This window comes from Neovison vison, chromosome 3 (genome assembly GCF_020171115.1).
Source record: "Neovison vison isolate M4711 chromosome 3, ASM_NN_V1, whole genome shotgun sequence".
Lineage (NCBI taxonomy): Eukaryota > Metazoa > Chordata > Mammalia > Carnivora > Mustelidae > Neogale > Neogale vison.
In genome coordinates, this window is record NC_058093.1 from 211118428 (window position 1) to 211143724 (window position 25297).

General features: G+C 46.3%; 1 protein-coding gene across 7 annotated transcripts in view; it reads left to right on the plus strand.

Moving 5' to 3' along the window:
* The window catches only part of LDLRAD4 (low density lipoprotein receptor class A domain containing 4), a 418735-nt gene extending 394488 nt beyond the window's left edge, over window positions 1-24247 (plus strand). For all 7 annotated transcript variants that reach the window (XM_044243670.1, XM_044243672.1, XM_044243673.1 and 4 more), the window contains 3 exons: window positions 2114-2268; window positions 21103-21156; window positions 22616-24247. In XM_044243670.1, coding sequence (XP_044099605.1) covers window positions 2114-2268; window positions 21103-21156; window positions 22616-23146 — 740 coding nt within the window. In that variant the 3' untranslated portion in view covers window positions 23147-24247. The remainder of the gene's footprint in view (window positions 1-2113; window positions 2269-21102; window positions 21157-22615) is intronic.
* The last annotated feature ends 1050 nt before the right edge of the window (window positions 24248-25297 follow it).

Here is a 25297-nt window from a genome sequence, read left to right on the forward strand (position 1 = left end):
GGGCTGGATCCTAGGACGCTGGGATCATGACCTGAGCTAAAGGCAGACGCTTAACCAACTGAGCCACCCAGGTGTCTGCCCTTCAATGAAGCTTTTTAGAGAAAAGAAAACATTTGTCAAGTCCAGGGCATGATTTAACCTGATGATCAGCCACACAGCCTCAGGGGGTGTCCAGAACAATGACAGCCATGCCCATGGAGGGGGTGAGGTGGGAAGCACAGCATCAGGGCCTTGCGGACTACCGGCTTCTAGAGCTGCTCAGGGCTTTGCCTCCTGAGCCTTCTGAGTCAGCCGTGCCCATGGGATCTACCCTTTTACTGCCCACTAGAACTGTGCCCGGCAAACCTGCCTGGCCTCAACCACTCACCACATCGACCCAGCAGCTCAGCTCCCTCACACTCAGCTCTCTGTGCTCCAGGGTGCACATCCAGGCCACTCCCACTATAGGCCCCACGCCAAGTACCGTCCAGCCCACTCCAGCAAGCACATTTGTACATCTTTGTCCCTTGGGTATGTATGGGCAAGCGTGGAGGGCAGTGTCCCAGGACTGGACACGGGGAGGTCCAGGAACACCCTGTGGTTTACCTCCATGCCGACTCTAGCCCCTCTGTTTCCAGCGTATGAACGGTGGGGGCTCATAGGTGCAGACCCTGGGGGGAGGGTGCTACTGGGACCCTTCCTGCATTATCCTGGGTGTGGGCCCGTGCACAGAGAGAGAACACCTCTCCACTGGCCTGGGGTCTACAGCAAGAGGGTGTGTGTGTGTGCATATGTATATTCACATACATGTGTGATGTGCACAAATGCACTATGCCCATGCACGTGCATGTGTGTTGCTGTAAGCCCATGTTGGGGTGCAGGTGTGTATGTGTGGGTGTATGCATGAGTGTGTGTATGCATGGGTGTGTGTGGTAGGCTCCAGGCAGGGACACAATTGACAGAGCTCTCCCTTCTTTCTTCCCCTTCATTAAACCCCATACCTCCCTACCTCACAACAAAGTTGTGTGCGCTCTTCCACTGTCTCGCAGAGACTCCCCATTTAAGTTGACCCCCCTGCACAATCACTTCCTTTTACCATGCGGGGAAACTCCCAGGAACCAGTGGGCCACATTCCACAGAGCCGTGAGCTATAAGTCAGAAAGCAGGAAACGTGCGTTCTAGGCTTGACCTTGAGCAATGAGCCTCTGCTTCCTCTCTGCAAAACCAAAGGGCTTGAATCACCCAGCTGTAAGTGCCGACTCAGGGTGCTGTGGTTCTAGAGGTCGCTCCCCGGCCCTGTCCTGGAGTTTGAGGCGTGTGTCGGTGGCAGCCAGGAAATCCTCTGTAACGGCCATCTTAGGAATGCAGCTTCTGACCGCTCATAAAATATGGTGCCTGCAGGGTTGGGGACAGGGGAGATGTGTTTTCTAAATGACTTCCAAAGGCAAGGCCCTGAGCAGAGGATATTGGAGCTTTTTATCAACATATTCTCCCTTCGGTGTATTGTGGGGGTCCTGCGTGGGCGTGCTTTGGAAAACGTGACTCAACCATAAAGATGGGTTTAACATTCCAGGAGAGATTACCCTGGAAGTAGTAGCTTCAGTTTTGGCAGACTTTCTTACCTCCCCTGGGGGCAGGGCCATCCAGCAGGAACAGAGTTCTGATATTGGAGCTTTTCATACCCCAAGAGGCAGCAGCCCTCCAGGGCCCGCCTGCCCATGGGAAGGGGCAGCCTGGGCAGCCGCACACATGCCTGCTAGCACGCACACTGGGCTAGAACTTCGAGATCCGTGTGTGGATGGGGTCAAGCACCTCTGGAAGTCTTGTAGAGTCAAGAATACGTTTTCCTAAGGCCCTGCTTAATGACACAATTTGCAAAGACAAGGTTTGAGCACCACATTTGCCTGACCACCAGAGGGCCATTGGCAAGAGCCCCATGCCCAGGTCTCTTTTTCTTCAGATGTTATTCTGCTGTCAAGGTCTGCTGATGGCCTCGGGCAGCAGCAGGCCTGGGGAAAATGAGTTCTTTCTTGAGGTCCCCGAGAGGACCGGGGCCTGGTGGTCGCGTTTCTCAGAGAATGGTGATGGTACAAAGGGCCATGTGGCTAACGGGCTTTTTCCCCTTCCCTCACAGCGGAGCTGGAGTTTGCCCAGATCATCATCATTGTCGTGGTGGTCACGGTGATGGTCGTGGTCATCGTCTGCCTGCTGAATCACTACAAAGTCTCCACCCGGTCCTTCATCAACCGCCCGAATCAGAGCAGAAGGCAGGAGGACGGGCTGCAGCCGGTAAGTGTGGGCCTGAGCCTCTCCCTCTCCGTGCCGCCCAGGCCTCTGTCCCAGGCTCCAGACATGAGGCTGGGTACCAGCAAGGGCCACAAAGCAGGCTACCCTCTTGAGTCAGCCCACGGTGGTCCACAGGTATCAAACACCCTATGGAAGTTTCCTGTACTCAAGAAAAGCACGGGCGTTGTGAGTGTTACAGGTCGGTGAGTTCTCACCACCCGAAGACCCCGAATGTAACCACTCCCCAATCAGAAGAGTGACATGACAGCCCCCAGAAGCCCCCTCGGGTCCCGCTTCTAGGCATGCCCCCCCTACAAGGTCACTGCTGCCTGGACCGCTGTCAGCACAGATCACTTTCGCTTGCTTTTGAACAATATTTTTACAAAAGAATCCAACAGGAGGTGCTTCTTCGTGTCTGGCTTCTTTCACTAAATCGCCCATGCTGTTACATGGAGATTGTTTTTTAAAAGCAGCCCTGGAGATGTTCCAGGGATCAGGAGGGCACCCGTGCAGCACCACCTGTGTCCATAAGGTGCCCCGGGGGTTCAGCAGCGCCGTGGGTGTGGGTGAGCTAGAAGGGCAGTGGGGGGATAGCAGGAGCTCGGGGCTGCCTCAGGGAGATCAAGGTGGGTTGGACTGTGCAGAGGACTCCCAAAACAACCCACGGTAAGGCTTGTTGGGTTGTCAGTTTTAGGGTTTCTAGCTACTTCTTGCCCTTAATCACCCTCCTCTGGAAAATAAAACATGTTTTCAGTGGAACTGCTCTATGATCTGTACCCAGGAGACCGAAGGCCACTGGCACTTTCTGTTCTGAGCTGCTAGGCCAATCCGTGATTCTGGAAGCCTTCAGTAGGAGGCTTGGGAATGTGAGTTTAGGCAATTACAAACTCTTGGTTGTGGTGGTGGGCAAGAGGCCGGATCCCCTCATGCTATTCAGCCCCTCGTGATACTTAGTCCCTGTGTCAGGACACGGGGGTCTGATAACTGGCCGTCATAGGTGTGGGGGTGCAGCTGTCCTGGCAGGTGTGGTGCAGTGGCTGCTGGGCCCAGGGCCCTTGGACCCTTAGGGGAGGGCTGGGTCACACTTCATCAGGGCTGCAGAATTGCTCAGTGACCCACTAATTCTGCTGTCTGCATGGGTGGAACTAAGGTTTGCTGGGTGTTCTGTGTCTGTGGCAGGCGGGGGCAGGGTGACGGAAGGGATGGGGCTGCTGGAAGCAGTCTTGAGAAAGAACCCCCTTCTCCCTCTTGCTTTCCCTTGTCTGCTGCAGTCCTCTGCCTTTATCTCTCTGGGTCCCCGGTTAGGCCCATGAGCTTCCACAGTCCTACTAACAGGATTTTCATCACACCACCACAGTTTCCCTGCTGTTTCCCAGCAGTCTGGTACCCAAGGGGTCCAGATTCACCCAACACTGGTGTCCTGGTGCCTCTAGATTCCCCAGTGTGGTATAGGGACAGTTCTGTCCCCTAAAGTTCTGTCTCCTGAAGGAGAGAATGAATTCTTCCAGAGTTCGGAACACAATACACATCATTCCCCAGAGTTGAAAGAGAGAAGACAGAGAGAAGATCATACTTTTGGCAACACTTTCAGAACTGCAGAAGGATCAGCCATCACTGCTTTGCCTCAGCCTTAATGCAAAGATGGGAAATGCTGACCACCAGTCTTGGGGGATGGAGGCAAAACCATCCTCACTCCTTGCCATCAATAGGCAGCCCTCAAGTTTCCATGAAGTACCTACCAGGAATTTACCCACGTTCCCTGCCTTAGGCTTTGGGCTCCACTCCCCAGGGGATCTGGAGTCACTGCACACAGGGACTCAGACTGCCTTCTTGTGTTTGGCCTGGGTCCCCACTGACCTCTGTGTTCCCCTCAGATTTAATTTGGGGATCACCTTTCTTCTATGTGACTCACCTCGCATCGATGAGGTGGCTCCTCCCTCCACTCCTCAGCGTAGACCTGGCTGCGTCTGCTGTCCCACCTCCATCCACGGTGGCTAAGCTCCAGCCCATGGCTCTGCTCCCCAGATGGTGAGCTCCATGACCCAGTCAGGTGATGGGACATGTATGCACACACAGTCACACTCTTACCAGCAGAATAACACTTTCGCAAAGGCAGAAAAGTGAAAATTTAAGGGTAGTGAAGTTTTTTAAAGATTTTATTTATTTATTTGAAAAAGAGAATGAGCAGTGAGGAGGGAGAGAGGGAGAAGCAGGCTTCCCCCTGAGCAGGGAGCCTGATGGAGGACTCAACCCCAGGACCCAGCGATCCTGAACCAAAGGCAGCCGCTTAACTGACTGAGCCACCCAGGAGCCCCTAAGTTTGTTCTTACTTAGGATGTGTCTTCTGTTTCATTTGGGAATGGGTTTGTGTGGGGCTATCTTCCAGGGGGGCAGAAGGTCGTGAGTCTCCCCACCCCCCGCCCATCTATCCTGCTCTGGGGTTTGCTGGGCAGCAGAGCCTCTGTTTCTTGAAACTGAGAAGGTAATTGGTAATTTTGTGGATGCCTCTTAAGGGCTGCACAGCAAATGAAGAGATAATCAATATCTAGAGATTGTGTCTCTAGATGTCTCTCTCACACTGTATGCCTAATTTTGTTAATAAATGTCTGAAAGTTTTAACCCTGAGAGCTGGACCCTGGTTCCGAGACGTAGGCTGCACTCAACTTAGGGTTTAATTCCTTTGCTGCCACTCTACTGGTTTTTTATTTCTTTGCGGGATGGGGTACTGAATGCTGTTGCTTCTCAAAGCTTGAATTTTCCTTTTAATCAAATGGGAATGGGGGTATTGCACAGCTTAGCCGTAGGCTCTGTTCAGCGTTTCACAAGCGTTTTACGCAGTCACTAGAGACTATTCAGGCTCAGACTGTAGCTCCAGCTCCTGACTAGCACTTCTGACCTGTGGATAGTCCAGAGAGGGAAGAGAAAGGGTGAGAAAGCAACCTTACTTGTCTTCTAGACACAGAGACGAGTACAGCCAGCACTGTGGGCCACTTACCATGTTTCTGGCTGCCCAGGAATGTGCCCCAACCAGACGTCTTGCCTCCTTTTTGGCTATCTGTCTTCCCTAACGCCTTTCAAGAAATGATCTCTATCTCTCTGTCAAATAAATGAATAAAATCTTTAAAAAACTAATATTACAAGATAACATTTAAGAAGTGAGTTCATTCATACCCTATAATGGCTGCTTTACAACAACAGCCTTTTAAATTATGGCTTTTTTATTATGATCAAATTTCATTCTAATGGCTCAAGAAAGTATGAAAAGAGGGGATGATTAAATACATAAATACATCAAGGATAGTGGACATCAGATGTCTTACTGTCAGCAGGGGGAATTATAAATACAGAAGGGAGGAAAATTAATCTATGAGGTTGGATGGGAATTCATGTAATAATGTGATCTATTACTACATATGAATAGAGATAAAACATGATTTAAATATATACATAAAAAAAAGAAAAAAAAAGAAATGCAGCTTCCCCTAGTACAGCACTAGGAGAGCAATTGATTAATTTACGTGCATGGTTCCATGGTTCCCCGCTGGGGTGATTTTGCCCCCTAGGGGACATTTGACAATGTAGGGAGACATTTTTTTTTAAGATTTTATTTATTTATTTCACAGAGATCACAAGCAAGCAGAGAGGCAGGTAGAGAGAGAGAGAGGAGGAAGTAGGCTCCCTGCTGAGCAGAGAGCCGGATGCGGGGCTCTATCCCATGACCCTGGGATCATGACCTGAGTCAAAGGCAGAGGCTTTTAACCTACTAAGCCACCCAGGCGCCCCAGGAGACATTTTTGTTGTCGAAACTTGGGGATGCTATAAGGATGTTCTAAATATTCTTCAGTGCACAGGGCAGCACCCGCCACAAAACAAACAAACAAAACCGACCTGACTCTAAATGTCAGTAGTCCCACAGTGGAGAACCCTTGGTCCCAGCAGGTGTTGACTACCATTTTTCTAGAGGCACTTCGCTGTTCAAAGAGGGTGCCTGTTACTGTACATGGATCTCACAGGGCTGGCTCTGAGGCTTCAATAGAGTGAAGAGAACATTGCCCCACAGCATGGTGGAAAGTGTTGGGGGTCCCCTGCGTGATCAGAGGGTCCTGGTCTGAGACTCGGAATAATTTCCTTCACCCATTCCTGCCCTCCTTTGTTCATTTAGTCATTCACTGAACACAAACCAGGCAGTGAGCAAAATAATGAAGAAACAGTCTGATATTTCCTTGTCCCTGACCCTCCCTGTGACCCTCAGCAATGTCCAGCTGGCTAATTCTGTTTGGCATTTTATTAGTCTGCCTGGGACGGGCCAGGGGTCTCCAGTGGCCATTTGTGTCTATCACGGGACTGTAAACTGTAGAAAGGGTGTGGATTGGGGCACAAGGGCTCAGTGTGAAAGTTTCAAGCTGCCCATCCAGGTGCCCTCCCTGAACATCCTGAAGTGACCACCTGTGCCAGCCAGCCTCCTCCCCTGAGGGGCTCAAATGGAACTTGGCATTGAGGAAGGCCCCACTCTCATGGACAGGGCTTGTTGCAGAGAGCCTCGTAGGTGCCCAACTAGCTGGCAGCTTGTGGGTGCCGAATGCCCCCCATCAGCCTCCCCCGGGTGAGTGCATTGCCGAGCCTGCGCATTGCTGAGACCCTGGTCCGTTTATTCTAGAACCCTGTGAAGTCTCCTGAGCATGTTAGAAAAGATGTATTTATCTTAAACGTGCGTGAAAAGGGCTGTGCAAGGCACAAGGCAGCCCCCACAACAACAACAACAAAATGAAGTGACCCTAAATGTCAGTAGCACCAAAGTGGAGAACCCTGATCTCAGCAGGTGGGACACTAGCTGGGTTTTACTTTCAAGGAAGAGGTTGAACATGTAGATGTTGGGCTCCGCCCGAGGAAACTTCACAGCCCTGACGTGAGCCACCCCTCTCCTCATCAATGGGCTTTCCACTCTGACCAAAGGGAAGAGCAGAACTAAGGTCAATAAGATGGACTCTTAGTAGCCATGAATATCCCTAGTTCTCAGGGAGAGTCTTCTTCTGGAAGATGGTTGGTTGGACACTTGCCCCTTTGGGCCAAGTGTCAGGCTCACCCTGATTCTGGGAGGTTTGCTTTGTAAAGTCAGAAGTCCCTTCCTCCATGACTCCTCCACACGCCTTCTTCCTCACATAACACCCCCTCCCAGGGACTCCCAGGCCCAGCGCTAACAGTGTCTTTTGGAAGCATACCCTCTCTGTGCCAGCTCCCTCCCGCCATGAAAGGAATGGATGGAATCAGCATTGGCCCTGGCCAGTCAGCCTTCATCACCACGGTATCTCTGAGACTCGGTTCTGTGGGAGCCTGGGGACAGAGCAGTACTGGCCATCAATTTGGTGGAAGCAGCTATGTCTGGATGAAAATGAAAAATAGCAACCTAGGCTTAAATTACAAGAAAAGTAAATACTTAGCTAATGTCCAAGAGCAGTGAGTGTCTTTGTGACACAAACCTGTAAGTATTCTCCCTGAAGTAGCCTTGGCTTTTTTTTTTTTTTTTGGAGCCTGGATTCATGTGATTTCAGGACTTTGAGACCGTCTAGATCTCTTTCCATTACCTTAGACTGCCAAGTAATAGGACAACAATAAAGGGGTATAAATATTCCAGACACAGCCCTGAGAGAGATTTGCACATGTCGCCAGAGCCTCTCTCACAGGAGCTGGGCAGGGGGGTGATGGGGGCAGGAGCAGCCCTTTCTGCCAGCCTGCAGTGAACCCACCTGGACAGCCCGGGGTGCAGTGGGCAGCGGAAAGTGGTGAGGTCAGAGTGGCCAGCCACTTCCTGAGGAAGAGCAGAGGGACAGAAACATTTTGCTTCGTGTTAACTATATGAAATTGTGGGTGTTCAGCCATTTTGACCTATAAAAACAGCCATTTCAATTAAAAAATTAACAGGAGTCATGTCAAGCATTTCTCCATTACTAAGTGCTGCAGGGATTAAATCACTTGTGAAAATATGGGGGCCTCAGCCTCCCCATGGAGATGGAGCTGTGCCAAACCGGCACTCAGCACCGCCTGCGCTATCCCAGCTCCACGGGGAGATTGCCAGTGGGATGCTGGAAGGATGCCATTTGTTTTGTGTCCCAGCTGTTGGGAAGGAGGACATGCCTGCCACGCCCAGCTGTGTCTGTACAGAAATGCGGGTTCTGGAGATCCAAAGTGTCCCAGGGTGCAGGAAGCCCACACCCAAAGTCCCTCCCTACAGATCTTGCATGCAGACTTGCCCTAAGGTGTGGCCAGTGTGTATGGTTTGCCCCACAAGGTGTTTTGACAAAACTTGATCGAACTGCAAAAATTGGGAGATTTCACATAAAAACTGAAATTTAAAACTTCTCTTGAAAAGTCGGTGTATCAGGCCACACTGGCCTCTGTTTGTGCCTGGCAGCCCCATGATGGGGCCACTCTGAATGGACTAGTGCTTACCTTTTGACTGTGGTCCCACCTTTCTGTGGGGAACCCTCAGTTGTGGGTAGGGTGCCATTACCATCTGTTGCTTCACACAGTGGTGATTGTGTTTAGAGAAAAATCTGTTCTGCGCTCATACCTCTACCACAAGGGGGAAAACAAAAGACCAAGAGAGCCACTGGTTTCCAAAGAAATGGGAGAGAACTTCCTTGTAGAAGTAAAAATCATTCATGCAAGAAGAGGAGTTCAACCAACTATGTCTGGGCCAGCAGAGTCTGGTGTCTCTTCCGTCCAGCTGGATGCGCTCATTCTGGCCCCTGCCATCCAGTCGCATCCTCAGAGGGGGCCATCTCCTCCACAGCTGGGTCCTGGTGGCCAAAAGAATTAGAGGAGATGGCCATCGACTTGGGAGCAAAGATGGCCTGAGGAGAGGCAGTTCTGGACTCTTCTAGAAGCAGCTCGGGAATCCACCACACTGGGCTTAGAACTCCTGGTGCTTGAGAAGCCCACAGGCTCTGTTCTGGGCCCCGTGAAGGGTGCAGGGAGTGGGGAAGTCAACCACACACACAGTTCATTCCTTCAGGGACCTGCCTTTTCTCATTTCTACTTAGGTTTAGAAAAGCATTTAGAAAACCATTTCTAAAATAATAGAAATGAACTATTTTAGTAAGGTGGAAAAAAAATGAACTAAAGGGCTTGATGTTGTAGTTATAATAAGCATGTCTCTGACACTCCAGACTAAAGAGAAGAAAGCCACTGGCTTTATTTAGCATTGGACTGAGATGAAAGATGGCAGGGGACAGTTTCTCTGTGGGGGAGGCAGATTCTTGCTGCCTGGGAAGACCAGGGGTACTTGTCAACTTGTTCCCATAAAATTCATTATATCATGAGCCTCTGAAACTGCATTTCCTAATGTCGCAGGGACTGCGAGGGGCAAGCCAGTCAGCACTGAACTGTAAACTCCAAGCATACGTTTCCTATTGTCAGTCAAACTGTTTCTCCCTGAATAAGATGCAGTCCAGCCGCCAGACTGGTCATTTAAATGGTTTTACACTTTGGTATGTCTGATTGAAGCATCAGAAGGTAATTGTAACAGCTTCCGAATGAGACTGCCTCCATTCAAGTGAGAGAAACAGGAGGGGAAGTTGCTAGCAAAAACTGGCTAAGATTGCTGGGACACAGCTGTTACACAGCAGATTCTCATCAGAACAAAAGTAGAAAGGTCTTTTTAATAGCCAAGATTTGTTTTTAGAGCTCTGGGAGTCGTGCAAATGGCCCCTCCAGTAATGTTGCCGGTGCTCAGAACAGTTCTGGCATTACCTTCAGAGCTTGTAGGGTCCTATTTTGGAGATCTTTCAAGGAGAAAAATCTTTTTTTGAGTATCTCAGTGATGGCAAATCTTCCTTTTTCTTCTTTGTTTCCTGAAGATGGTTTGCTTTTTGGTACCAGCCAAAAAATCCATTTAGAGTTAAATCTTACAAATGATGTGACTGATCGGGCTGAATTATATAAGCTCGGTGCTCAATTAGGAAGACTGATTTTGTCTGAGTTACAGACTGATGCCATAGAGAAGGGTCCCACAGCAAACCAATGGCTTCTTCTGGGGAGGAGCTGGGATGGGAGGAGGTAGCCAAAGAGAGGCTGGTTTGTGTGTTGGAACTCTTTTGATAAGAATGTGTTCATGTGCTACTTTTGCAATTAAAAAACATCCTCTGCTAACATAAGCTGATGATGAAGACAAGTCCAATAATGTTCTGAGCATCTATAGACTCCCAAGATAACTCATTTGAGTATGGTGTGTATTATGACAAAAGCATGCTAAAATCAGATCTTTAAGTAAAATTGGTGAAAATTTTAATAGGTAAATTTTAGTGATGTTTTAGATAGGCCCGATAGCATTTAATAATTTAATGGTAAAGCCTGTCTTGTTTCTTTTTAATTAGCCCTTAGAAATTGGTATAAATTTTTTCTGGGGAAATCAAAGTTCTCTAGATTATTCTAATTCTGTGGCACTAGCTGAGGAGGCTCCCCGGGGCTATCAAAAGATGCCAAGGGAGGTAGCTGGGTTCTGGCTCCATGTGTTAATCCCCCTACCAACTCTATGACCTTGGGAAAAACACTGTCCCTGTCCCTAGGCTTAATATCACAAGAGAGGAGGTGATTGTGCCCGCCTTGGCTGATAGCATGTAGTTCCACATTTCTCTGTTGCCCTGAGCTTTCTAATTCCCAGGCTGGTTTGTCTCCAGGTCTAATTGCTCATTCTCCCCCCAGCACCAAGCTCAGAAGAGGCACATTTGAGGCTCCTTTCCTGCTCACTCCTCAGAGCCTATGATCTATTGTACTGTTCTGGAAATACTGTTCTTCCCAACAGATCATCCTGGATGATTTGTCTTTCTCTTAAGGGATGTGCCTAGACCAAGTAGAGTTGGGAAGGCCATTTTAAGTCTGGAGGATAAGTTTGCTGGTGGATTCCTGAAGAGGAAGAAAGGGGGGAAATGCTGGAGAAAACAGTCACTGATACCTAACGGTCTTGCCTTTGCATCTAAGCTGTTACTGCCATCTAGGGTGGAAAGACAGAAATACTAAAGCATTTGGATGGTGAGAAGCTATGTGAGGAAAAGGAAGACATGAGAGAAAATATATTTTACTAGATGGTAAAGGCGTTGCTGAATAATCAAAGATGAGTTTTGCCTCTGCTTTGAAGTTCTCACCCTGAGATGGGGAGAAAACAGTTCCAAATATTTGATGCCATACAATAAACTCATTCACTGGGAGGTACCCTTGAAGGGTAGAAGACAAAATATCCATCTAGTAACAGCCTTGCTTTACCACAAACTGGCTGTTACCTCTGATGAGCAGTGTACCTTCTTTGGCCTCACTTTTCTCCCATCTAAAATGAGGGATCATTGGCTTAGATCAGAGGCCTTCAGATTGTTTTTGACCCTGAAGAACAGTAAAAAACGCGTTTTACATAGTAATCCACAATACTCATTTACACAACTAAGGAAGAAGTGTAGCAGAATACTTACAATGTACTCAGCCATTATCTGTTCTGTTTCAGTTTTTTGGAATGCTGGTTTTGACCCACTTAAATTGATTTTCCAGTTCTCTAAGAGGCTGCAACTCACAATTTGAAAAACACTTTATTAGGTGTTTACAGTCTCGCAAAGATCTCATTTCCAGTCTTCAAACGTGTTTCCTCTGGTCTCCTGTATATGGAAAGGAGAGCTGGACTGAGAGCATAAAACAAAGAAGATTTGGGGCATGAGAGTGGCCTTACACATGGTCACAGTGCACATGGGTGCAAGGCACCAGGCTTCAGCTGCAGGACCCAGCAGAAGCCCCAGTAAATCATGGTCACATATTACTCTCTTTTAATGCTACAAATGTTGTATCCTTTGGATGTAAAAAAAAAAATCCAAAAGATACAGAAGTATGAGAGGATTATAAGAGAGTATATGAACAAGTTGAAATGGACAGATTCCAGGAAGCACACCCTACTAAGACTGACTCATGAAGAAATAGAAAGTCTGAATGATCTATAAGTAGTAAGGAGACTGAACCAATATTAAAAAACCTCACAAAAAAGAAAATAATCTAGACCAGAAGCCTTCATTGTGAATTGTACCAAACATTTAAAGAAGAACTAATCCAATCCTTCTCAAACTCTTCCAAAAAATTTGAAGAGGAGAGAACACTTTCTAACTCATTCTGTGAGGCCAGCATTTCCCTCAAGCCAGACAAAGACAACAACAGTAAAAGAAAACCAGTATCCCTTATGAATATTGATATAAAATCCTCAACCAAATACTAGCAAACTGAGTTTGGTAGCATACTAAAAGGATTATACACTATGACCAAATGTGGTTTATTTCTCTCATGGAAGGATGGTTCTACATATGAAAACCACTCTACGGTTCATTAATAGAATGAAGGGGAAAAACTAAATGATCATCTAATTGATGCAGAGAAAGAATTTGAAATTAGTCAATTCTTTTTCATGATTAAAAACATTCAACAAACTAGAATAGAACAAAACTATTTAAACATAATAAAAGTCCACTCATGAAAAGCCCACAGCTAACATATGCAGTGGTGAAGGACTGAAAACTTTTCCTCTAAGATCAGGAACAAGACAAGGATGCATGCTTTTACCATTTCTATTACATCATAGTATTTATTGGGAGTTTTGGCCAGAGCAACTAGGCAAGAAGGAAAAATAAAAGGCATTTTTTTTTTAGAGGGGAAAAATTAAAATTACCTCTGTTCAGAGATGACATGATCTTATATATAGAAACCCTTAAATATTCCAACAAACAAACAAAAACCTGCTAGAACTAATAAACAGATTGATCAAAGTTGCAGGATACAAAAATCAATATGCAAGAATCATTTGCATTTTTTACACTAAGAGTGAACAGTCTGAAAAGGAAATTAAGAAATCAGTTCAATGTACAAGTAGCATCAAAGAGAATAAAATACTTAGGAAGAAACTTAACCAAGAAGGTGAAAGATTTGTACACTGAAAACTATACAATGCTCTGAAAGAATTTAGACACAGCTAAATGGAAAGACATTTATGTTCATGGATTGGAAGACTTGATATTCTTAAAATGTCAATACTACCCAAAGCAATCTACAGATTCAGTGTAAACATGTGAAACTCAATGACGGTTTTTTGCAGAAAAAGAAAAGTCCATCCTAAAATGCATATGCCATCTCCAGGGAAATAATGCCCCCCACTGTAGCCAAAATAATATCGAAAAGGAGTAACAAAGTTGGAAGTCTCATAATTCTTGATTTCAAAACTTACTACAAAGCTACAGTACAGAACAGTACGGTGCTGGCATAAAGACAGACAAAGAGTCCAATGGAATAGACTAGAGAGCCCAGAAATAAACTGTCACCTATACAGTCAATTGGTTTTTGACAGGAATGCCAAGACCATTCAAGGAGAAAGGACAGTGTTTTCAAAAATGGGATTGGGAAAACTAGATATCCACATGCAAAATAATGACATTGAACTTTATCATCTAATACCATATACAAAAAATTAACTCAGCATGGTCCAAAAACCTAAATGTAAGAGCTAAAGCTATAAAACTCTTAAAGAAAACAATGGGGAGAGACTTCATGAAATTGGGCTTGGCAATGATTTCTTGGATATGACACCAAAAGCACAGGCAATGAAAGAAAAAAATATATTAGAATTCAAAAAATATAAAAGTTGTTTATCAAAGGACACTGTCCAGAGAGTGAAAAGGCAGCTCCCAGAATGGGAGAAAATATTTGTGAATCATATCTCTAGTAAGGGATTGATATACAATATACATAAAGGACTCCTACAATTCAACAACAAAATAATAGACAATGTAATTTTAAAATAGGCAAAGGACCTGAATAGACATTTCTCCAGAGAAGATGCACAAATGACCAATAAGCACATGAGAAAAGCACAAATGACCAATAAGCACATGAGAAAAGCTCTGTGTCACTAACTGTGATGGTTTATTTTATGTGTCAACTTGACTGGGCTAAGCAATGCCAAGATAGGTAATAGAATATTATTTTCAGATGTGTCTATGAGAGTAATTCTGGAGGAGACGAACATTTGACTCAGTTGACTGAAAAAAAAATAATCTGCCCTCCCCAGTGGGAGCAGGCGTCATACAATCCCTGGAAGGCTCAAGGAGGAAGGGTAAATTTTGTCTCTTTCTTCTTGAGCAGGAGGCAGGGTACATCTTGTGTTCTGCCATCAGGACTCCTGGTTCTTGGGCCTTTGGACTCTAACACTTATATTTAGCCTCACCCCCAGCTTCTCAGGCCATCAGACTCCGACTGAATTATACCACAAACTTTCCTCGTTCTCCATCCTGCATATGGAAGATTGGATTGTGGGACTTGTTTGTCCCTGTAACCATATAAGCCAATTTCTATAATAATAAGTATCCTACTGTTTATAACTCCTGTAATTATTTGTAATTCCTATAATAAATATCCTATTATATATTTATCCTATTATATATATAATATGATATACATTAAATTATATATATTAAATGTATACATATATTGTGTGTATATATGTATCAATGTTTCCTATTGGTTTTGTTTCTCTGGAAAACCTTGACTTAATACACTACACACAAATCAAAACCGAAATGAGGCACCACATCATGCCCTTTGGGATTGCTGTTAGCAGAAAAACCCAGGAAATAACAAGTGTTGGTGAAGATGGGAAGAAATTGAAACCCTGTGCATTGCTGATGGGAATGTAAAATGGTACTGCTGCTAGGAAAACAGTATGTTTGGCTCCTCAAAAAATTAACCATAGAATTACCATATGATTCAGCAATTCCACTTGTGGCTTAGACCCAATTAAAAGCAAAGCTTTCAAGAGATATTTATAAACCCCAGTTGATAGCACCTTTATTCACAATAGCCAAAGGATGGAGATAGCCAAAATATTCATCAATGGGCAAATGAATAAACAAAATATGACGTATATTTACAATGGAACTTAACCTTAAAAAAGGAGGGAAATATTGACACATCGAGGAACCTTAAAGATATTATAAAGATATTAAAGTGAAAAAAGAATACAGCAGTCTATCTGCCCACAGAAGGACAAATGTTGTATGATTCCAGTTATAAAATGTACCTAGAATAGTCAAATTCATAGAGACAGAGAGTAGAATAGTGGTTGCAAGGGGGTCAGCAGGGGAAGGAATGGGAAGTTAGTGTTTAATGAGGACAGCATTTCGGTTTGAGAAGATAAAAATGGTCTGGAGATGGATGGTTGTGACAGTCGCACAAAAATGTGAGTACTTAATGCCATAGAACACACACATAGAACACTTCTAAATTATTAAGATGGCATATTTTGCATTATGTACATTTTACCACAATAAAAAAAGTAAAAAGAAGACAAGTCAGTTTCCCACTCACCACCCACCCCCTGAAATGTACCAAATGGTCAGATTTAAAGGGGAAAAAAATGCTGTCATTGTGTTGTAGGTCTGCAAATAACACATCTTGATTGTTGGTGTCATAAAGATAATCATTGGAAAGATAGGTGATTATTTTTGTCTTCAATGCAGATGTTTAAGCGTCAAGCAGATTCAACTCAACAGGAAATTTTTCCATCAGTATGACTGTTCATTGACAGTTGGAAAGGAGGAAAATACAAAGCGATTTCTCAAGTGTAAATGAGTCTGAAAATACCTGTCTTCAAGCCCACAAGATTTAGAGCTGTCTTGTGTCCCTTTTCCATAACATGTAGATTCAGTAGCACCCCTTAATGACCAGCCAGCCCCCCAGAGTGGCCCAAGGGCTTCGGGGTACTTTTTTATGGATCTGTGCTGATAGGCTCTGACATGAGGGGAAGCCTCTCCCTTGGCACGTTTCCGCACAGCAGATTCTGCCCACAGCTTTGCAGATTCAGAAGAAATAGGTCACCTGACTCCAGGTGCTTGAACACGAGTGAGCGCTGGTCGGTGACTATATTAGCAGAAGAATGACAAATGGCGAAGTACTCATTCACAGGAAAGATTTCATTTTAGCAAATAAAAGAAGATCTAAGAGATAAGCTCTCATGATAAGCTCTTACTCTTTCTGTTTTCTGCCTCCCTACTTTGACGTGAGGATATCAGAAGGAGACGTGCATGGCATAAGCAGCCTCTGCCGGTGTCTGGACCTATGGTGGTTCCCTCAGTGGACGGCTAATGTCAGCTGAGCTAATGACTGAAGAGTACAGACAGGGATCATGCCCTGGTGGGCCCTTCTGTGTAGCACCTGGGGTCTTGCTGAAACCCAGTGGTGGGAAGCGGTGGAGAAGAACTTGCTGTGAGGGGTCTCCTGGGTAATGCCCCCTCTTAAGAATCAGCTCCCGATCTTATGAGAAAGGTTCTGGAGAAATCTGAGATAAATGCAACTTTGCTTAAGCCTTCTGATGCTTCTAGTGTTTCTATTCAAAATGCCACCTTTGTGGGGCGCCTGGGTGGCTCAGTCGTTAAGCATCTGCCTTCGGCTCAGGTCATGATCTCAGGGTCCTGGGATCCAGTCTTACATTGGGCTCCCTGCTCGGCAGGGAGTCTGCTTCTCCCTCTCTCACTCCCCCTGCTTGTGTTCCCTCTCTTGCTATCTCTGTCAAAGAAAATCTTAAAAAAAAAAAAAAAATGCCACCTTTGGTGACAGGTGGTGGCAACATTGTGTGTCAGGTATACTCAAAAACAATTTTTTTGAAAAAGACAAAATGCCACCTTTGGAATAGTCCTGTAAATAAACAAATGAGGAAATTTCAATGAATTCATTATTTTAGAAGTCATAACTGAAAATTATCTCCACTTTAGCTGTGTAAAACAGCCAGTAGCCATTACCTATAATGGTAAGAGCTACCATTTACTGAATATTTATGTGCAAGGCATGGACTAAGGAATTTGCATACCTTGCTATACTTGAGCCTCAGCACAAGCTCCTTTTGCAAGTAAGGAAACTGAGACTTGGAGAAATGAAGCAAGCTTGTTGAAGTCACAGATGGAAAAGTGGTGGCCGAGGGCTTTCCCCAACTCAGAGTTCACTTGCCCTTACAGTTCTGTGTCAAAAGCTGTGTCATCCATCCAGGTAATATTCAGTTGTCATCAGATAATCAGTCATTACCTTTCTTGTTACAGTGACTTTGTTCCAGGCGGAAAACCAGAGAGTAAGAAACACACATGCAAGGCAGGGCACATACGGAGAGAGACCCAAGAGAATACCCTTCTTGTAAGCTTCCTAGATGAGGTGTGACATTCCCCCATGTGTTGTCCTGCTCAGTTTCAATGTGTGTCTCAAGTAATTGGTCTAGTAATAGATACAACATGAGCGACTTGAGAATAATAGACCTCAAAAAAATGAACTAGAATTGATTCAAAGTGATCCTTAGAGTGTTGTCACACCAACTCACATTCCAGAATGCTTTCTTGAGTGGAGCAAGGTGGGGAAGTGACGGCTTAACTTTGGGGATCGTGCAAACACCCACCCCCCATCCCACGGGAAGGTGTGGCATAGGGCCTTTTCGGTTATGCACATCATCTCATGTATTGGGATCAAGACCCCTTGTCAGGAAGTAGTCAGTAGATGTATGATGAAGTAATGAATGCATGTGTCCCTTCCCTTTGGTGGGTGTTCTAACAAGGGACAGCTGTAAGGGAAGTGAAAGATTTTAAGCCTGCATAATAATATTGGCAAAGTTTTATTCCTTTTTCTCAAATCTCTATGAACTATTTGAAGTATTCTCTTATTTCACAGCTTATTCCAAGTATAATACCATGTAATAATACAAGCATTAGCCAGGAACAGTAGAGACTTCACTGTTGAGATAAAAATTGGTCCCATAATGAGGATCCAGAAATACTGCCATTTGAGTGATGCCGGCTGTATGATGAGCCCCTTCTCCCTGAAAATGTTACCACTAGTGTTTGGAGATGAGGAAACAGAGGGGTCCAGACAAGAGGCCCACATCTTTGAGTTCAGCTAGGCACAGCTATCTGAAAAGATAGTACAGGCCCCTTGGAGGACTCTGGTCATGGGCTCAGATCATAGACTAAGGACTTCACCTCATCTGGGGGGCCAGAATAATCAGGCTTTGCCAGCAGTATGAGAATCGGTGCTACTGAGGATAGTCTGGTGATGGGCAGCATGGCGTGTGGCCAAAGCAGGTTAAGGCAAGAGGACCTGAGTGAGGCAGCTCCCTAACCAGCAGGTCAGCTGGGATCCAGCTTTCTAGAATTCTGGCCATCTTCTGGGTCTCGGTTCTCTGTGTACCAGCTCAGAACTAGAATGACAGCTTTCTGGGCTGTTGACCCTAACCATTCTCACCATGGCATCTTGTAGATTTCATTGTTTTAATGGGCTCCTGTGTGCTGTGTGGGTGAAAGGCCTAAAAAATAAGTGTCCTGTAGAAACGAATGCATCAGGGGGCAGGGAGTTGTTAGTGAATCGTTAAATAAGCCATGCCATTGTTAAAATATTAATGACAGAGAGACTGAGCCTGGGTGGCTCAGTCAGTTGGGTGTCTGCCTCCGCTCAGGTCATGATGCCAGGGTCCTGGGATGGAGCCCCGCATTGGGCTCCCTGCTCAGAGGGAAGCCTGCTTCTCCTTCTGCCTGTGCTCATTCTCTGTCTTTCTCTGACAAATAAATAAATAAGATATTTAAATACAAACAAATAAATAAATAAATAAAATATTGCTGATAGCAATGAGGGAGGTGGAGTGGGGTTGAGGGGGCCTGGTGAGCAGATGAGCCGGAGTGACAGAAGAATGTGAAGTTTCAGGAGAAGCTGATGAGTGTCAGTGCAAAGAGGTCAGCACTGGGATTCCGTACTGGAATCCAGGAGGCCCCCACAGCTGGGTCCTGGAGCTTCCAGGAGGAGGTGCTGTGGTGTAGACCCATCCCCATGAGGATGGCCCTGTAAGGAGGGGGATAGGAGGGAGTGGCCCAGGGAGCCTGCAGCGAGAGGAGACATGCCCCCGACAGGGTCTGTGGACTTCCCCACGGTTAACCAAATGCAGAGCTGGAGGCACCCCCAAGCTTCGGGCAGTGTGGGTGAAGGCACAGACCAGGAAGGGAGGGTGGCCCTAAAGGCGGCAAGAGAAGGGCTCCAGAAGGCTCCGGAGGAGGGTCCCAGAGCACCAAGTAGAAGTGATAATGGGAGGAGCAAGACCACGAAGTGTGGTCTACTCTAGGCCGTTTCCCAGTTTGGCTAATTTCTAGGGAAATAAAATCATTGAGGATGGTTATTTTCATTCTTCAGAAAATGTGCATGCTCCTGCTTCTGGGTCACCTTGCATGGTGCTGTTATTTGTGGCCCTTCGGCGACTCACTCTGGGCTAACCACCTGCTCCGGCTGTCGCCTGGTGTCAGTCCCCCGGGTCAGGGAGGTGGCCAGTGTGTGCAGGGGCAGGAATGGAACCAAGCTCATCTGACAGACAGGGTTGCTGGGGCAGAATGACAAGTCACAGACGTATCCAAGGATTCGTTTTTATGCTGTTTTCAATATGACCTCGAAACACTCTGAATGTTTCCCTTTGACCCAGAGGAAGTTGTGGAAGCTCCCGGCAAGCTGCCCAGGCCCGGTGAAGGGCTGCCCATGGGTGCGGGTCAGCTGCTTTATTAGATTCTACTTGGGACTCTGTCACCTGTCGCCATGCTGATGCCAAAACAGCTCATTACGTAATTTCATAGTCAGACCCTAAGCCCCAACTTCCTCTAAATGCAGCTGGGTCTGTTCATATTTTTGCCCCTGATTCCATGATGTCCTGTGGGTATTTTAGGAACGGGCTGTATGTACTGGGCAAACACTGTTTAGCTGCAAAAGGAGTGTTTGTATTCGAATTCTGGCCTACAAAAGAGAGCAAGAGAGGGTTGGCCTTTGCGTCCAAAGACATAGGGGTGTTTTACCTGGCAGGTCATCTCATGGGTGTTCTTCGGTTTCAGGAGGCTCAGTGATAGCACAAGGTCATGTGTGCACATTCCTAGGAATCCAAAAATACAAGCATCTCTTCCCACCACCACCACCACCAAGAACAACTCAATTGTTCTTATTCTCTTTCTTATAGCAACAGGCCTTAAGCTAATAAATAGCCCAGCAGACACTTGCTAAGAGCCAACAATTGCGGTTCAAAAGGGAAGGCATACTGAGATGCCTTGTAAACAAATTCATGGTGCTAGAAATGACCCTTAATCACATACACTATTTGCACATCACCTCGTTGGTCTGGTCAAACATTTTTGAAAAAGATATTAAACAACAAGATGTCCAGTTACCTCTGCCTTATGAATACATGGACTCAAGAAGAAATTCGTTACAAGACACTTGAAGGGCATCTGGGCTTTGGGAAACTCAGTTTTTGGTCTAAAAGCCAACCATTGTGGCTGGGTAGTGCTTTCCTGCTGCTGCTGCTGCTGCTGCTGCTGCTGCTGCTGCTGCTTAGGGCAAAGCTGGTTGCATCCCAGAATGGTGTCATCTGGCGGCTGGCCCATGGCAGCTAGTGCCCATTGTGAGGGACAGGCCTCCAAATGAAACCTTGGATTCACCCAGACCCGACCCAGATCCAGGTGGTGACCCGGGTGTCCACTTTTGAGGACATTTTGAATGTATTGCAAACACACAGGTGTAGAGTTTGGAAGATACTTGATTTCAGATCTGTTTTCAATCCATTATGGCTGAGACCAAAACCTTCCAACTTTTCCTTGTGATCACAGTTCTCTGTTTAGGTGTTCGGTGTGAAAGGGACCAGTTCTTTGTCACTCCATGTTTTAAACAGGTCTGCTGCTGTCAAAGAGGAATGTGATCCCTTGATTTTGGGTGCTGTTGCATGAGACTAATACTGTTTCTTGTGATGTCTCTTGTCCCCCCCACTGCCAGGAAGGGCGCCTGTGGCCTTCAGACAGCTCCGGGCCTCGGCCAGGGGCCTCAGAGGTAAGGAGTTGGGTAGGGGTGGGGGGTGGGCTGTGGGTCATAGCTATTACACCCATGTGAGGGGAGGGGAAGAGGGGAATAACCACTTCGAGAACATTGATGGAAAGGCTAAGTGTATTACAGCACAGATTAAGAAATAACACATTACGATCAAGGCACAAGCTGTAACTTTAGTTAAAAAAGTGAGGAGGAGTTTTTCTCTAAAATGTCCTAGAGATGATTCGTGCTAGTCTGAAGCTCCTTAGAGAAATCAGGTTGAGAATCACTGATCTTTACCTGATTTCATAAGCTGCTAATAATGAGGCTTGGCAGATGTGGGCATAGTTTATAAATGCATCTCCAACTTTCATAATGTGATTTTTAAAATAACAATAGATTTGCCTATCAGTTAAAACTACAGCGTGAGGGGCACCTGGGTGGCTCAGTGGGTTAAGCCGCTGCCTTTGGCTCAGGTCATGATCTCAGGGTCCTGGGATCGAGCCCCACATCAGGCTCTCTGCTCAGCAGGGAGCCTGCTTCCTCCTCTCTGCCTGCCTCTCTGCCTGCTTGTGATCTCTCTCTGTCAAATAAATAAATAAAATCTTTAAAAAAAAAAACCAAACTACAGCGTGAAAGAAGTCAGTGGAGATATAGATCTTTATATCTGTATACATCTCTTTCCTCTAGAAGAAATCTGGTTGGTGGAATAGGTGAGAGAATTATGTAAGAAGAGTAGTACTTGGATTCATTTTGGGAAAACAAACCTGTAATTGTATTTACTTTGGAGTACAAAATGTTCTTCGTGTCAGTTACTAAAAGTAACTACAGAAAACTTTCATCCAGAATGAAACAACCGGAAAAGTCTAGAAACTAGAAGGAAAAAGAACTCGTTTTGTATTTTCTTAAATGATGGCTAGAACAACATGCTCCTATATATGCTGTGATTATACTTAGATTTACATGAAAACTCTGAGGGCCCCCATTCTTCTGAGCCATAGGTGAGGAAGTGGGTAGTGGGGTCCTTTTGCTCCAGGTGAAGGTGTGGGGGCCCAGAGCTGTCCCCTGGTGGACAGGACTGCCGTGCCACCCCCACAGCATTCTTCCGCGTCATTCCTGTTTACTGAACTCCGGAAATTGCTGTTGAACTCCACTGGAACCAGCAGAAAATGTTTACATAGCGTTCACGGTAACTCCCGTCAAACCCAAATTTTCAGTTAACCACAATCTCCACTGTTGAGCCAGCCTAGATTACCTGTAGTTTGGCAAGGTGAGTAGTGTAAGTCACAAGGAATAAGAAAACGACCTCCCACCCCACCCCACCCCCCGAAATAGTCGTTTCCCATTGTTTCCTGTTTTGAGGACTGCGTGAAAAGTCTTCAAACTGCTGAGAACACAGACCGTGCGTGAATTTCCTTGATACCCTCAGGTTCGTGGTCATTGTGCCACGGATGTCTTCAACGCTGTCCTCCTTCCCTTGCAGATCATGTATGCCCCGAGGTCCAGAGACAGGTTTACGGCCCCATCCTTTATCCAGAGGGACCGGTTCAGCCGTTTCCAGCCCACCTACCCCTACGTGCAGCATGAGATCGACCTTCCGCCCACCATCTCCCTGTCTGACGGGGAGGAGCCGCCTCCTTACCAGGGGCCCTGCGCCCTGCAGCTCAGGGACCCTGAACAGCAGAGGGAACTCAACCGAGAATCTGTGAGGGCCCCGCCCAACCGAACCATATTCGACAGCGATTTGATAGACATTTCCGCGTACAGTGGGGGCCCGTGTCCGCCGAGCAGCAACTCGGGGATAAGTGCCAGCACCTGCAGCAGTAACGGGAGGATGGAGGGGCCGCCCCCGACGTACAGCGAGGTGATGGGCCACTATCCGGGCGCCTCTTTCTTCCATCACCAGCACAGCGGCGCCCACAGAGGGAGCAGACTGCCATTTCAGCAGGACAGCTCGGGGGGCACAGTGCTGCCCATCCAGGGCAAAGACAGGAAGCCCGGGAACCTAGTCTGACTCCGCGGACGGCGCAGGAGGAGGAAGAAACCAAGGAGGGAGGAGAGCCGCATTGCCTCCGCCCCCCGGCACGCTGTTGTTCCGTTTCACGTGCTACAACGAAGTAAAACCAAATGTGCAAACGTGGTCTTTGTTTCTGATTCCTTTCAGGGGAATTGCAAGCAGACTAGACTGAAATAATACAAACTTCCATCCGGTCTGACCGCGAACAGTGTTTATTTGGGGACAGGCGTCAGGACGGGGTGGGTGCTGGTTTTCACCAAGGGTGGGCTTGGGAACACAGAGAAAGGGATGCTTGGAAGATATCATGAAATAAAACCCACAGAGGTGTTTGATTTATTTAATTATGAAAGGAGACTTTGCAGAGAAAGAGGCCAGAATGGCCCGTTTTATAATGAATTGATAAAAAAGGATGCATTATTATATATTATCATGGGGAAGTATCGGCCAGTTTGCTTTTTCTCCCAAGGTGTGGAACTTTTATTTTGTTTTAAAAATATGATTCAAAATCCCTGTTTTGTGTGCCAAGGTATAAAGTGAAGAAGTTAGATGAATGCAAGGAGTTAATTTGTGTCGTGATGATGTGTTTTTTTTAAAAGTTGCACTATCTAAATGTTTATATATGAGGGGACTGTTCTATGTGAAGTTCTGTATGTTGTCTTCTCACCTGTGGATTATTATTAGGCCCAAGGAATACCCGGAGTGTTCCCCATAATCACGCGAGAAAAGATGTTTGGGGATATAGCCTAACATATGCCAACTTACCTAAATCAAGGAGGTCATTACCGTTGCAAGAGTTTGGCTCACAGAAGCATCTGGAGACTTTGCGATTGGAAGATAGGAAAGACTAAATCCCAGCGTTTCTGACTTGCTGAGTTCCTCTGCTAGTCTTAGGCTGCATATTTGATTAACTTTGACCCTGACATGTGCATTTTATGTACCCGGTATCACGCAATCCTGCCCGTCCTCCCGCGGAGCAGTTTCTTCAGTAATTTAGAGGGGTTTTTTTTTTGTTTTGTTTTTTGTTTTTTTTTTTCACTGTAGCATGAAGTATACTCAGATACATACATTATTTTACGCAATAAATTGTTTAAAATGCAAGGTGGTTATTTTTAATACTGTTGAAATATGTGACTTCTCAGTGTATTTCCGTTTTCTCTCTCCTTTTCTAGATAGGTAGTGCAGTTCAGGCCTGGCTGGCTGGTCAGGGCTCTGGAAGAGGCTCTCACCAGTGGCCCCCTGGGGCAGCCTACCTGGCCACAGTGTGCAGGCGATGCCCCCAGGGGCATCTTCACGCGCAGGAGGCCCCCTGGAGCGGGTGAGAGCACATGGCCGGGGCCACACATGCTACCCATCACTGCTGGTGGCACTGGACTCTTGGAGGAATGCGGTACTCAGAACCCATCCTGGCCCCTGGGGGGAGCTTCCTCAGCCCCCAACCCCCCAATGGTTACCCAACGGTGCAGGGCGGGGGAGTAACTGGAAGCACACAGGAGAAAAAGCACAACACGTAGTTCAATGCAACCAGAGAGCTCATTTTAAATATCGCTAGTCTCAGCTTCACTATTCGTGATATTTACAAACATTTGCTCTTATGTAGAATAGGTAACTTCCTTGTGTGGAAGCCAGCATCTGACCCGTGTGACAGCCGCAGCCTGTGGGTTTGGCCAGCACCAGGCCATGGGAGGGCTTGTCCCCTTTGGCCTCTGCATGTAAAACAGTGAATTTGGAATGATGGCTCAGTGACTCTGATCTCTGCGGTTTTCATTGCTGAATTGGCACATGTGTGTTTGTGTCTGTCTGTGGGTCTCTGGGGTGGTTTCTCAGGGAGGTGACTTTGTGCTGTGGGCTAAGAGCTGGAGAATGTTCTGAATGGCAAGTCCTGTCCGTGGCTCCTTTCTGCTACTTCTCTCGGTCAGTAGGTGGCTGTTTTTTGTTTTGTTTTGAGGATTGGAATCTCCATTAGACTCACCCATTTCACACAGTAACCTCCACAGATCTAGTCTCTCTTAAAAGGAGAGAGAGAAAAGATGGGCAGCAGTTGCCACTCAGGCCTCAGACCCTGTTTGGAGGTATATTTTGTTCTGGGGGCTGCCTCTGGGACCCCGAGACTGGACAGATCCCTGGGAGCCTGGACCCAGACTTCCTCTC